Source organism: Falco cherrug, chromosome 4 (assembly GCF_023634085.1).
Source record: "Falco cherrug isolate bFalChe1 chromosome 4, bFalChe1.pri, whole genome shotgun sequence".
Taxonomy (NCBI): Eukaryota; Metazoa; Chordata; class Aves; order Falconiformes; family Falconidae; genus Falco; species Falco cherrug.
The window spans coordinates 51277620-51291766 of NC_073700.1; the positions used below are offsets into that span (position 1 = coordinate 51277620).

The 14147-nt window shown below is 42.5% G+C and overlaps 1 protein-coding gene across 16 annotated transcripts in view; it reads left to right on the forward strand.

Annotated features, from left to right (window-relative positions):
* MAP4 (microtubule associated protein 4) overlaps positions 1 to 14147 on the forward strand; it is a 139970-nt gene that overhangs the window by 24653 nt on the left and 101170 nt on the right. For all 16 annotated transcript variants that reach the window (XM_055706804.1, XM_055706799.1, XM_055706806.1 and 13 more), the window contains 2 exons: positions 328 to 584; positions 10987 to 11052. In XM_055706804.1, coding sequence (XP_055562779.1) covers positions 347 to 584; positions 10987 to 11052 — 304 coding nt within the window. In that variant the 5' untranslated portion in view covers positions 328 to 346. The remainder of the gene's footprint in view (positions 1 to 327; positions 585 to 10986; positions 11053 to 14147) is intronic.

Here is a 14147-nt window from a genome sequence, read left to right on the forward strand (position 1 = left end):
CCCTTTTTTTCCTTTTTTCTTCTTTTTTTTTTTTCCTTTTTTCTTCTTTTTTTCGCTCCCTTTTCCTCCTGCCCCCACAAGGTTCTGACAAAACATCACATGAAATGTAACTTTCATGCAGCAAAACCTGTTTTAGATGATCTAGCTGTTTGTTTCTGTACTGGTGTAAGGGTTTTGTAAGCATCTGGGAATTACTGAGCTCAAAAGCAAGTATTTCTTACTGTGTTAGGGTGCAGAAGGCACACAGTTGTCAACATCAAACTGAGTAAAATTAAAAGGTTTCTTATTAAAATGTTTCTTTTTCTTCTTCCCCACACCACTTTTCAGGTTGCAGAGGTGCTAAAGGATGGCTGACTTGGATCACAACCTGAGTCTTGCGGATGCTCTGACAGAGCCGCCTCCTGAGATTGAGGAAGAAGTGAAAAGGGACTTCATTGCCAGTCTGGAAGCAGAGAAATTTGATGATGTGGTTGGAGAAACAGTAGATAAAACAGACTATGTTCCTCTGCTGGATGATGATGATGAAAAAGCTGGGAGCCAGGAGCCAAAAAGCAAACCCCATGCAGATGGTATTCAGGGGGAACGTAAGTGTCTAAAGCACAAGACCAAAAAGCTGCACCACTTAAGCATGAGAGAACACTTCTGCTTATTGTAATTTTGCTAGGCCTGCTAAAACAGGACTCTTACATGTAGGTAGTTTTAACCTGAGCAGTTTATTTTAAAAGGAAAGATTGAGATCAAATCCTATTTTTTGCTTTTCTGCTCTACCTTCTGTTCAGTCCTTCAGCCTGTAAAATAAGTTCTTACTGCTGGTCCACAGAAGATGCTATTATTTGTTAATATTTTGTGGGGCTGCCTTGGGCTTCTCAGAGAAAGCACTGTCCATAGTGTGGGACTGCTACACTGATATATACAGCACTCTTCATCTCAAAATGCTAGAAACTGTGCAAGATACCGCCACTCTGGGTAATGGCAAATCCAAGGTGTAAAGATTGATGACTAGCTGTTGCTGGTGAGGTCTGCAGATCAGCATCTCCATGAGGTCCATGCTGTGACCTTCAGATGCAAACGTTTAATAGCCAAAGCTTTGGTTCTCCCATGGATTTAAGGGTCTACTTACTTTGATTTCTTATTGTGTGTGTATGCTGGTTATGTGCATATGTAGTAAAATGCAGCGTTGTGCCTGCTTGTTATGAACATTTGCTAGCCCAGTTGATGTTTGTTAGAGCTAATAGCTTTATCAGAACCTACTTAGAAAAAGGAGAGGTTTAAACAGAAACTTGCTTCCCTAGCTGAGTAAAAAGGAAAACAGATTTGGGGGTCGTCCACTACATTTCTTTCTTGGTAAGCAATTTAAATTCTTTGTGTGGTATTCCCCCAGCCAGCTAAGTGACAACTAGTGCCTTGATTTTTTTGTTTTGTTTTGTTTTAATTATTTTTTGGCCTTGATCTATGCTGCGTAAAAGAAGAAAACATTTGCTCCTGAACAGGTAACCTGGTGACTTCTTTCAGAAGAAAGTTTTGCCTTTTTTTTTTTTTTTTTTTGCATTAATCGTGGTGCTCATCAAGTGTTGATGAAAGTGGGATGTGTAGAACTGTCATGATCACTCATCAGAATAAACAGGACCTCCAGGACTACAGAATGGAGGATTATACAGTGGGGATTTCTGGTCTGTTTACGACACTTATTTGCATTGTTTAGAAGTGTATCAGGTGCCTTGTAATACAGAAAATGTGATTTTGAATTGTCCATACTAACATAGTTCATTAAATGGTAACAAAGAAGTAGGAAGGATGGAAGTAGGCAAAAAGATTATAAAACTGAGCTTTGGTCAATTCAGATGTGTATTCTGAATATTTCAATTGAATATTCAATTGAAAAAGGCTCAATTATAGTACCTCTAGTGGTAGGTGTTTTATATTTTAGCACTGCAGAAGTAGGAGTAACAGAGAAACATGAAGACTTGTTAATGCTTTGCATATGGTTTAAGGATGTTTTGAAATAATGCTTTGTTCTAGAAGTTACAGATTCTAAAACATCTCAGCACCAGAATGTCTCAGTGTTAAAATCTTTATATAGTATTGAATTTTAAAACAAGTTTCTCATGTCCTCCCCAATGTTTATCCCTTAAACATTACAATCGTAACTCACTATTTCAAATAACTTCAGGTTCTTGAAGCCGGTACAATGAGGCCTTTTGGGTTTGCTTAGTAATTAAAACTCGCTGAACTGCCCTATGTGAAAACTGCTGGTTCCTGCATACAGAGCTGAGGCAGGGATGTGGCAGTGCTCACGCAGGTTATCTTTGGGCCAGCCTCTTCTCCTCCTCTGCCTCTCCTGGCTTTTCTAACCCTCCTTCCCCTCCCCAGTGCCTTCTCTGGCTCTACAGCTGCTTGTTTGTCTGCTTGAGCAGAACTCATTTCCCTCCCACATGTCAAGGGGGGATGCAGTTTCTTGTTCTTGGTTTGGAGATTTGTTTTTCCCTTTTTTGGGATAGCTGGAGAACAGTTACGAGCATTATCTAAATCTTTGGCAAGATGAAAACAAGACCCTAACTGAGAAATTGGAGAGCTTGCTTGCCATGAGCGCATAAGATAATATTTACCATTTTCCCTACCTTGTAGCAGGAAGGGAAGGACTGTCGAGCTGTGCAGCTGAAAACAGTGTCAATTTACTATAGGCCAGTTTATAGGATTTGATCCTGTTATATCTTGTCTAATCTGTTCTTTCTTGAAGTGATAAGGATGCCTATTTCTTCCATGCGATCTATTCAGTGCTCATTACTGTTTTTAAAAAATACAGTAAAGCTTAATAGACTTGCTTTTATTGAGGGTATAGAATAAATGAGCCTGGGTGAGATATTACAAGGTCCTAATGGGGGTGTTAGGTGTTGCTCTAGTGCAGTGCTTTGAGTGTAACACGAAGTTTTTAGGGAGAGGAGACTGCTATGTGAAAGGCAGCAAGAGTTCTATGTCCCTGGCTCCAAGTACGACTGCAAATAGCTTTTCTTTCCTGAGGGAAAAGAATAGCTCTCATGGATCAGGCTTTTCAGCCCCCTCTTGTTAATTTATTTATGTTAAAAGGCACGAATGTGTTCAGACAGCACTGTCTCTGCTACTGAGATTGTCTTTCCCCAGTCAGAAGAGGTTTAATCACATGTCCCGTCAGACTCGAGCTATTCCATCTCTGCTCAGGGTTTTTCTTTCACTTTTTTCCTAAACCCAGGAGCCAGATTAGACAAGTTTAACAATCAGATGGGGGCCCCCGTCATGGACTTGGGTGAGCCATGGAAATGCAGAGAGATGGAAAAGAGGAAAGAGATGTGAGGAGCAGTTGTATGGCCACCTACAAATTTGTCCTAGAATAAAACTGTAATAACAGTTAACTTTTTAAAATATCATTGGAAAGGCATAGCTTAAGGAGAAAGGGTTTGACTCTTTCTAGCACCTGGCTGGACATCATAATTTGGCAAATTCTGGGGTAATCCTCTTATGACATTGTGGGCTTTACATAACACTGAAGGATCACTTTGGGTGTGTGCTATGCTGTCTGCAGCTGGCTTTCCCTAGCAGTTCCAAGGCTCCAAGGAGTTTGGAGGATACTGTGGAGCTTCCTATTAAAGTCATGGAGGCTGTAGCAGCAGTTCTTGTTAGGGTGTTCCTGTGAAATAAGGGTTGTGTCCTAAAGTGCAAAGGAAGAGATGTTTGGGTGGGAGCAAGTTCCAACTGAAAGGAAAATACTGTGCTTTAATAGCTTACCGCAGGCAGTGATGTTCCTGTGAAATGTTTTAGTTCAAGTGAGCTGAAATGTTTGATTGTGTTACTGTTGAGGAATCAGGTACAAAACTAAGTCTGCGGCATAATGGTTCATGGCCTTGTAAACAATAAACACGTTTTGCATTCTTGCACTCGCTGTTCACAAACTCGGTGGTGAGTCTTAACTTTGTATACTTTTTGTATTTTTTTTTAAATGGGAAAGCAAATACTGAGAATGATGCAGGGGGATAAAGTTCTTTTAATTTGCAGTGGGCAGTCGCCACGAGATGGCTCTGCTGGCACTGCATCATGCTGCCGGACAGGCACCGCTGCACAGCTGAGCACACAGTCCTCCCTGTATGGGAACCAAACACAGCCCCAGAGCCCGAAACCTGCAGCTAAACCAAATCTCCCTTTACTTTTACCTCCCTTTCTGCACTAGGAGTAAGCGCCTTTCTTGCAGAAGGCAGCAGGGTTTGCTTTTGCAAAAGGTAGTTTAGACACTTTGTCACATATGAAACTGAAGTTGGAGAATATTCCATATACCCCAGAGTTTGAGGGATTAAATAAAGTCAGGAAATGGTGTGAAGGTACTTGCATTTTTATCTCGTATGATATGTTAAACACATTCTCCCTGTAAGTCCATCAACCTCTCTCCCCAATGCTGTTAAACCTTCTGATTAATATAAATCCCAAGATTGTTGTTTTGTACAAAACCAAGTATCAAGCATCATCTGAGTGCACTCTCGGATCTGTCAGGCACTTGCAAAATAAACATTAAAAAATAGTTCAGAGAGACCCAGGTGATACCAAAGGTGCACTCCTAAGCTGTGGGTGTTTTGTACGCTCTGCCCCAGATTTCAGCTGCTTTCCCAGCACCTCATTGCCCAGCTACAGAAACTACAGGTTCATCTCAGCATAGGGCCTTGCACCAGTAGTCTGTCAGGAGCCTATTTCAGTGTGAGGGTTGTGTTTGGTTTTTTTGGCACTTTCTGTTTAAAGCGCAGTGTGTTGTAAAGCTGCCCGGATCTTGTGTTGGGTTGCTTAACTATGTAATATGCATCGGTTTTCTTACAGAGGAAGGAGTGTCTTAAGTATTGTCTTGATAAGCCAGAGTGTTCTTGAAATTTTTTCCATGTTTTATGAACTAAAGTGGTGAAATTAATCTAGCTGTTACAGTTCACAAAGCAAAATTAATCTTTTTCTAGCTCAGTTGCTTTACACTGATTTAGCATTGCTCAGGTAGTGAACTTCCTTTGGGGTTCTCTACAGGACCCAGGAAACTGCAGGCTGGTCAGCCTCACCTCCATCCCTGCAAAGGTGAGGGACCAGCTTATCCTGGGTATTGTCTCTAAGCATATGGAGGAAAAGGTTATCAGGAGTACTCAGCATGGATTCACCAGGGGGAAATCATGTGTGACCAACCTGGTAGTCTTGTACGATGGATTGACTGGCTGGGTGGATGAAGGGAGAGTGGTGGATGTTGCCTACCTTGATTTCAGCAAGGCTTTTCACACTGTCTCCCATAACATCCTCACAGGTAAGCTCAGGAAGTGAGGCTGCCCGGGGAGGCTGCGGGGTCTCCTTCTCTGGAGCCATCCCAACCCGCCGGGACGCGGCTCTGTGCAGCCTGCCTTGGGAGTGCTACTTCAGCAGGGGCTGGGCTGGGGGGGCTCCAGGGGGCCCTTCCAGCCCCAGCCAGGCTGCGATTCTCTACTGTAGCCATCTTGGGCTTGATCCCATCACAGGCAGCGAGTGATCAGGCAAGGTGATCAAACCTGCAAGATTCAGCCCCCTGTTTCAGGAGAGGTGTGAGAGTGAGATGGGGTGAGAGGGATCTTGGTGCAAATTCATAAGGCAGATGTCCTTTTCCTGCTTCTGGACCCCAGACCTGCCTGTGCAGCTGTGCTTCTGTTAGTGCCATCTGACAGTATGCATGTGCTTCTGAAAGTTCTGGCATTCCTGAAACACAAACCCAAGCAAACCTTGGCTTCCATTTAAATTCAAATTCTCTTTAATTCTCATGGTTAGAGAGAGAAGCTTGAGAATCCAAACCAAGCATCTGTGTCATCTTGGAATGCCAAAGGGCAAGCAAAACTATAAGCCTTTTTTTTTTTGTGTGTGTGTGACACTAGGAGATGAGCTTGTCTGCTGTTCAGAAGCCATTTTGAGACAGAATATTTAAATGTATGAATTGAAATAGCTTAAGCTAGTTGTTACCAGCTAGTTTTGACTGTATGACACTATTAGCATTTCTGTTCCCACTTGTGTTTTTTTTGCTTAAGCTCTCTCACAAAGTTGTGTTTGACAAAGTCTGTGCACGCAAATGTGCGATAGGATGATAAAACATGCAAAGTGACTCTTGTCCACAACCTGTCCACCCCACCCTGGCCAGCCAAGAGCACTTTTTTCTTTTTTGCCCTCTGGCATCCCGCAGATACGTGTACTGCAGAGCAGCTGCAGATGTGATGGTGGCAATGTGCTCCGTTGTGTTTATGCTTCCATGTGCACTATGCCAAGTCACTGCTGGAGATTAGGGTTTTTTATATTGACACTGTCCATTTGCTTGAGATTATCGGTTTAGCAAATGCTGCCTTAAATTTGTTTATATAAAAACAATCCTTTGATCCCCTGGCCAGATGCAAATACTATCTTGTGATTCTGATGAGGATTATGTAGTTACAACATCTTGACATGTTTTTGTTTTTATACAATTTAGAATATGAGGGGAGGAGACCTGGCCTTGAGAAGATTGCTGGGTGCTTTCCCACTTGCACTCTAGCTAACTAAAACATGTTTGATTTGCTCCAAAGGAGCTGACCTTCAGAGGCATAAAAATGAAAACTACTAGTGCTAGGTGGAGTTGTTAGATTTGACCTGAGTTTCTGGAAGCTTGTCTTCCAAAAAAGCAACAATGATAAAGGAAGCTAATTTACCTGCTTTTTGTTTGTGCCTTCCCAAGAAGTACGGAAGGAAAGACCTGGCATTTCTGATTATTCTGCTCATTTGGGGACCCACTGTTGAGCCTAAAATCTTTAGATTTCACCTGGCTAAGTGTCTGATTTGGAGAGACCCTGCATATGCAATGGTGTCCTGCTTATCCCTGTGTGTTTGAAGAGCTTTTTCAGAAAGTTAAAAGGTGTTGACTGTATCAGACGTGCTTGCAGGTTCCTCAGCAGTGCTGGAGCTTTTGAGATCGCTTCCCACCATCGTGGTTTTGATGGCAGAGAAGCAGGCAGCTGCAGCTAGTGGGATGTGCGCAGAGAAGAGCAGCTACTGCGGTTACTGCTCAGCATGGCGAGGGAGAGGAATGCTATAATGGCTTTAACCTATTCTTTTACACTAATTCCTGTGCTGTTGAAGCAAATGTAGGATTTTCAATACATATGTCTTATTTACACACATGCACACACGCATACGCACCTGCCAAGTGAGTGAATACAGGGGACTGAATAAGGTGAAGCTTCTCAAGCTTTTCTGGAGGGATGTACTTGTGCTTTAAGGTCCAGAAGCTGCAGATCGAGAGCCCTGTCAACTCTATGGTTAAGCCAGAAACACTGCTGGCTTTGAGCTGTCCATGTTTTCATCTACCATAGTGTTTGGTAGACCTGACTAATAATTTGGTAGGGGTTTTTTTGTTTGTTTCATTTTAAGTTTGCAGAGCCCTTGGTGTAGGAGAGGGTGGGGTTCTTTTTCATAGAAGACAGTTGGCTCAGATCACTTGCTGCCTAGGAGATCAATCTCTAAATGAAACTTTTCTACAGATGAAGTGTTTATTTTCTGAATAGCTGAAATGCACTGAATTGCCAGAAGCACTGCTGAGTGGACTATATGCAGTGCAAAGCTTACCTCAGGTACACACAGACTGGTCCTTCCAAGTGCTGCCAGACCAGTCTTACAGATGAATAATTTTTGCAACCTGAAGCAAGTGCTTAAAGTATGCCCACAGAGTTGCAGACCAAATTTGTGGTGTTTAGCCATATTTGTGATCAAGATGAGTCCTGTTTTTAATGCATGAATAATGTTCATGGCATCAGGACCAGACTATGAAATGTTTCAAGAGCTGTATTGTCTGTGCCAGGTCTAATCATCAGGTTTGAATTAAACTGAAAGCAATATGTGATTATTTTGTCAAATTTAAAACAGAATTTGCACTCAAATTTTCGATTATGGTTTAAATACTGAAGAGATGGGAATGAGTTTGTGTGTCATGGTAGTGGCAGTTGCTGTTTATTTTCCCCACTACCAAGAGATACTTTTTGAGACAATCAGCGTAAGTGAAGACTAGAGAAAACTTGCACAGCCCCTGTTACAGTGATATTGTCACCTACCTTCATTAAACCAGTGTTATGATGCCCACTTGAGCAGGACTTAAGAAAACTTGTAGCTCTTGCACTTGGGCAAAGCTTCCTTGCTGTTAACTGGAAAGTTCAGAGGGACCTGTGTAGCTCCTCTACGTAATTCCTCAGAGATCTCGTTGTAAGACCAGCATGCCTTCTGGTGACTGTTGAAGCAGTGTTGTATAAACCATCCCATGACCCTGATTTCTCCTTGCCTGAACTGATGAGTACGTTCAGTGGCTGGCAGTAGTTCCCCCAGTTAGTAGTTAAGACAGTTCTACCCTTACAGTAAATACCAGACCTTGTAAAAACTGACAGCAGGAGGAGCTGGTGTGTTTAACTGCTAAGAAACAGGTCCAGGGATTCCTGTACTATTTTTCAGCTACTTTTAGGAGGATGTAGGTGTATGTTTTTCTATAAGCTGTCTGGCAAGTTCATGTTGAATTTTTGTAAAACACCAGGATGAGCCATTGAAGTAACTGGAAGCTTTCCTTTTGCTTTACTGGGGGTTGGATTAAGCCCTAAAGTGCTGTGTCTAAAGTACACCGGTAATGTTGCTTTGTTTTAAAACTGCTTCAGCTCAGGGAAGGGACAGCAGCAACTCCAGGTAACTGAATATGTGTCTCTTTGGGAGTGATTTTATTTTATTTATTTACAGAATTGTTTAGGCCATTGCCCTGAGTGTTTCTTCACAGTAAGCAGAACTGATGGGCAAAGGAGCTGAACTGCTGTTAGAGCTTGCCCTGCTTCTTAAGCTTAACTAATACTACTCAGTATTATTGCAATGACCTGTCTTTGCTATTTCACAACTGGAAAATGGGATAAATTCTTAGAAATTAAGCAGAATTTATTTAAGGTATTAGAAAATATTTTAAGGCTTGGTGCAAGGGCGATACCTTCAATTTAGGTAAATGGCCCTGTAATACTCACCTTGTAATATTCATTCCTCAAGCACTTTCCCTAAGCAATTATAGTTATTGACCCTCAGCAGCTCAGTGGAGAGATTAGGGGGTGAATACAGAATTTCACTAGCATATGTTGATAATTAGGAAGAACTGTTTGAGTACTAGAACAAGTGCTTTTAAAAACAAGTACATGATGTTAATTAAATTCCTTAATTATTCCCAAAGATGGTTTCCAAGCAGCATTTTCAAAAACATCATGTACTTGGACATGGCTACCTGTTAGCAGAGTGGCTTTTCTAAGGTGGCCCGCTGAGCAGGCGGCAAAGCCAAGTTTAGAACTCGGTTCTGTGAGTCCACGTTGCCTCAGCTATCACCAGGTCTTGTATTGCTGCCGTGTTTTCCAAGTTCAGTGTGTAAATCCTGGTGCCTGTTACAATTGTATCTGACAATGTCATACCAAGATAGACTAAATCTCCTGGTGGTAAGTATCTTATGTGCTTTTTTTTTTAATTGGTGGTCTTTCACCTGAACTACCCTTCTCTAAATCTCTCCCTGATATCTGTTTTAGCAATGTGCTATCAAAGCTGAAACTGAGGTCTTCAGATCCTTTTTTCTAATAGTATTAGGATAGCTTTGTCTGCAAGAAACTTTGCAAATACTGCTTCACTTCAGTCATGACAATTCTGGGGAATTAGTACCTGTTAGCTCTTGTCAATGCAGTCCGGAGGTAGAACAAGAGCGTGCCTCAGGCTTCTTTGCAGCCTCCAGGGGCTTGTACACATCCCTCCCCAAATCTTCTCGGGGTGAGCCGTCCCAGCTCTCTCAGCCTTTCATCATGAGACACACTCCAGTCCCTTAATCCTGTCCATGGCCTTTCACCGGCCTCTCTCCAGTAGCTCCATCTCTCTTGTACTGGGGAGCCCAACACTGGCCTCTGCAGTCCACATGTCTCAGCACTGCTGGAGAGGGTGAAAGAATCACACCCCCATCACCACCTGCTGGCAGTGCTCTGCCGAATGTAGCCAGGATGCTGTTGATTTTCTGTGCTGCAAGGGCACGTTGCTGGTTCGTGTTCAAGTTGGTGGCCACCAGGATCCCGAGGGCTTTTCCTGACTTCCAGCAAGTTGACCCCCAGTGTATACTGGTTCCTGGGCTTATTCCTGCCATGGTGCAGGATGTTGCATTTCCCCTTGTTGAACTTCGTGAGATTCTTCTCCATTCATCTCTCCAGCCTGTCCAAGCCCCTCTGGATGGCATCACAAGCCTCCAGTATATCAACCACTCCTCCCAGTTTTGTATCATCTGCAAACTTGCTGAGGCTGTGTTCTGCTCCATTGTTCAGGCCATTAATGAAGATGCTAAACAGTACTGGCCCCAGTGTCAATTGCTGGGGGACACCGCTAGTGACTGGCCTCCAGCTGGACTTTGTGCTAGTGACCATGACCCTCTGAACCTGGCTGTTTGGCCAGTTTTCCAGCCACCTCACTGTGCAGTTGTCTGACCCATGCTTTGTCAGTTTGTCTATGAGGATGTTATGGGAGATGGTGTTAAAAGCCTTATTAGGGTCAAGGTCAACAGCATCAGCTGCTCTTGCCTCACATCCACCAAGCCCATCAAAGTTTATCATCTTCGCTAAGCATTATTTGCTTGAAGGAAATCCAGAGTCACAGTGGTCTAGTGCTGGCCTTTAGGAAAGCTTAGGTTGAAGTGATGGTATAAATAGATAAAGCAGATTCTAGTTGTTATGTCTTGAGTCTCCTTCATGGGACTAGATTTTCTGTGATTGAAGACCTCTTCCTTTTGGGTTTTAAGTTACACTGACTTGGTGCCACATGACTGCCTTAATATTTCAAAAATAATTTTTGGGGAAAATAACCCTTTTCTGTATTTGATGACATTACAGTGTTATCCTTACAATATTGCGTTTAAGTTTTGGATTAAGATTAACTTCATCCAGTGCTAAGATTTCTCTTGATTTCTTGCAGATACTTCAGCTACTGGGCCGACAGTTCTAGAAAATGGTGACCATGGAATAGAAGATCACCGCACAGGTACGTGCTTAATGTCTGAAGGAAACACGTCAACTTCTTTATTTGCTGTTGGAGCAGTAAAACTTCATTGTGACCAAACATGTCATCTTTTTGAGTCTTATTTCTTCATAGAGGGTTGTTTCTGGTTTTGGTGAACTTCTCAAAGAATTTGAAACAAAATAGGACTTCATTCTCTTTTGGGTTTGAAATTGCTTAATTGCATATGGCCTCATTCTGAAGACGTATGCTTTCTCCATGGTCACTGTTGGGAAGGCAGCATCTAGGGTACCGGTACCTAAATGGCTTTGCAGTGACTGTAGTATTCACAGCTGAACCGTACCCTAACGCGTGAGTATGACTTCTGTTCCCCATGAGGCTGACAGTGATGTTTCTTCAGAGTGCATCATCCCTTGATGCAGTTTTTTATACTTAAAGCAGTGTAAATTCAGTAGCAGCTGTTTATTCTGCAGCTTCTCCTTCCACCTCAAACTGCGATTCTGTAAACATCTCCTAATACTTGCTTTAGTAATGTCAAAGATGAAATTGAGGTCCTCTGAACCTCTTTTCATAATGCATTAGGATAGCTTTGTCTGCAAGAAACTTGTCATGGCTCATATGGACTGATATTTCAAACCTGTTTGGAATCTGGAAAATAATTGATCTTTCCAGTCAGCCCAACATATGCTGATATGCTGAGGTTAGCTGTCTTTTAGCAGTTACGTTTAGTGACAAACACTGGTTCCATTTTATGAGACTTCCTTTACTGTGAATTGGGTTTCCTACCAAATTCCAACTGAACTGTTTAGGATAAGCAGTACCAACTCTGCGACTGTGTGCTTGAACCAGTAGATTGTTTCCTTTTGTGGTAAGGAGGGTGTGGATTTTTGACAGGCCATCCCATAGTGCCTCTGTTTTCTTGAAGATAAAATATTCCGAAGTTGATTGTCATCCTGGCATTGGTAAGAGCCGTTTATTTGGTCTCGCTTTTCACTATCTCTAGCCCAGCTTTAGCAGGACAGATCATTGCTAACATTGTTTGGAAGGTCCCAGCATTAGCATCCCTGCTAGTCCATAGGTGTGGCCCCAAGAAAAAAAAATAATCCAGGAGATGATGATGAATGTATGGGAGTCGAGATGGAGATGAATTAAAACACTTCTTTGCTATCATTCTATTCAGAGTGTGAGCAACTTTCATGTCCTTATTGAGGATGGGAATTTAAAATTGATCTTTGTACTTAATTTGCCATTGTAAACCTGGTCAAAAGGAAGCTGTGCATCTTCTATAATTTAATATAAAACTGAAATTAAGAACACTTCTGAACCTTCCTAAGGATAATTCCTCTCTTTTTAATACGTATGACTAAAACCAGATAGAAATAAAATCAGATTTATGATACACCAGGTATGACTAAGTGTGTTGGGATTTTTTTATTGAACTTAGGAGTTGTGTTTAAAAAGTGTCTTGTTATTTACTTAATAGAAGCTTTCTGGAGGTTTAACTCTTCACACACTGAATGCTAGCAACTTTGATCAAAGATACTTTTATGTGTCTGAAGCTTTTTAATTTATTAATATGTTCCATCTTTGTGGGCAGAGTTGGGTATTTTTTTTTCTTGTTAAAGGTTGTCTAAAAGTGACATCAAAGTGGTAGAAACAACATGTCAAAGGATGAGGAGTCATGGGCATCAAGTTAATTAGGTTTTCTAGAATAACAGAAGATTTATACAACACCACTACTTCACACACTCTTTCTCCCTACCCCCTTCTCTATGGAATGCTTGAAATATCCGTGCTTATACATTTGAGAGCAAGGGAGAAATGCTGACTTCTGATCAGACAGGGGAGTTTTTTTTCCAGATTGAGGAGCAGTTGATGCTCCGCAGAAATGCAGGCGAGTTGTTCCAGACCAGGTGACAGACTTCAGTAGTGCCTGGTTCTACATTTAATAGGTGGTGCTGCCTAAAGCTTTTAGTTCCTGGCCCAAAGCCACCTTCAAGTTTTGGCTGGCTTGCTTGTTTTCAGCTGGACGTGTTCCCTAATCTGTCTCTTTAAAGCTGAAATGATTCTTATGGATGTGCAATGTGGGCCCAGTGCAGAGGTGGGGAATGGAGTTGCTGAGAGAGCTAAGGAAGGTGATACTAGAGGAAACCAGATTTTTACTACAAAACGCAGTGTTAAGAGCTACAGAGAGAGCTTGTAAAAGCAGAGCTGTGTTTGAATTGGATTCTGAAACCGACTTCAAGGAAAGTATTGGGGAAAGATGTCGTTAAGCTGTTTGAAAATACAAATGCCTGCTTATCTCTGGTCTAGATCACAGGAAGCATTGCTACATGTTTTTTTCACCTATCAAATAAAACAGGGTGATGACTTGTTATTGTTTTATGACACACAGCATTATCTACAGACAGCTGGCGTATGTGTACGCAGAGGCTAGAATTAGGGCTGAAATCTTGGTGCTTGTTTGGCAGCCGGTGCTGCCTCCTGACTGGGTGCCCTGCTCCAAAATACCGTTAATGTAGTAGCTGGCCTAAGTCCAAAACTAATGTAACTTGGGGCAAACCCCTATATATTAACTGTTGAATTATTTTCATTGTAACAGTGATGTATTTAAACCGTTGATGCAGGGGTGATACGGTATTTCAGAGCCTGAAGGGAAAAAAGTGAATGGTTGAATGATGTTGGCTGTTTCCTTGGGGGTTCACACCTGCAGCGGTGAGGCTGCGAACCCTCTGTGCCTGCCTGCTTTCCCTGGAAGGGAGAGGCTGGCAGCCTCTCTGAAGGGCTCAGTTCTTGGCAGTGCTGAGCCTGATGTGACAATTGCTTATTTGGTTTGTGGGTTTCTGTTTTTTTGGGAACTTGAGAGCTGCAGACAGGAGCTCTGCCTGGGGTGCTCGGCACACAGGCTGAACCGCACTCTGTTGGTTTTGTTCTTCCTAATAAGGACAAATGGCGGAGCAGCGGGGGGCCGTGCTGGGCAGGGAGCTGGGCACATCTGATGCAATTCCGGGGGGGATCATTCATGGTTTATCGTCACTGATGGCATGCAGGTGCTGAGTTGGGGAACTAACTGCTAACTTGCACAATGCAAAGGTTAGGGAGTACTTAGTGAAAGTCTA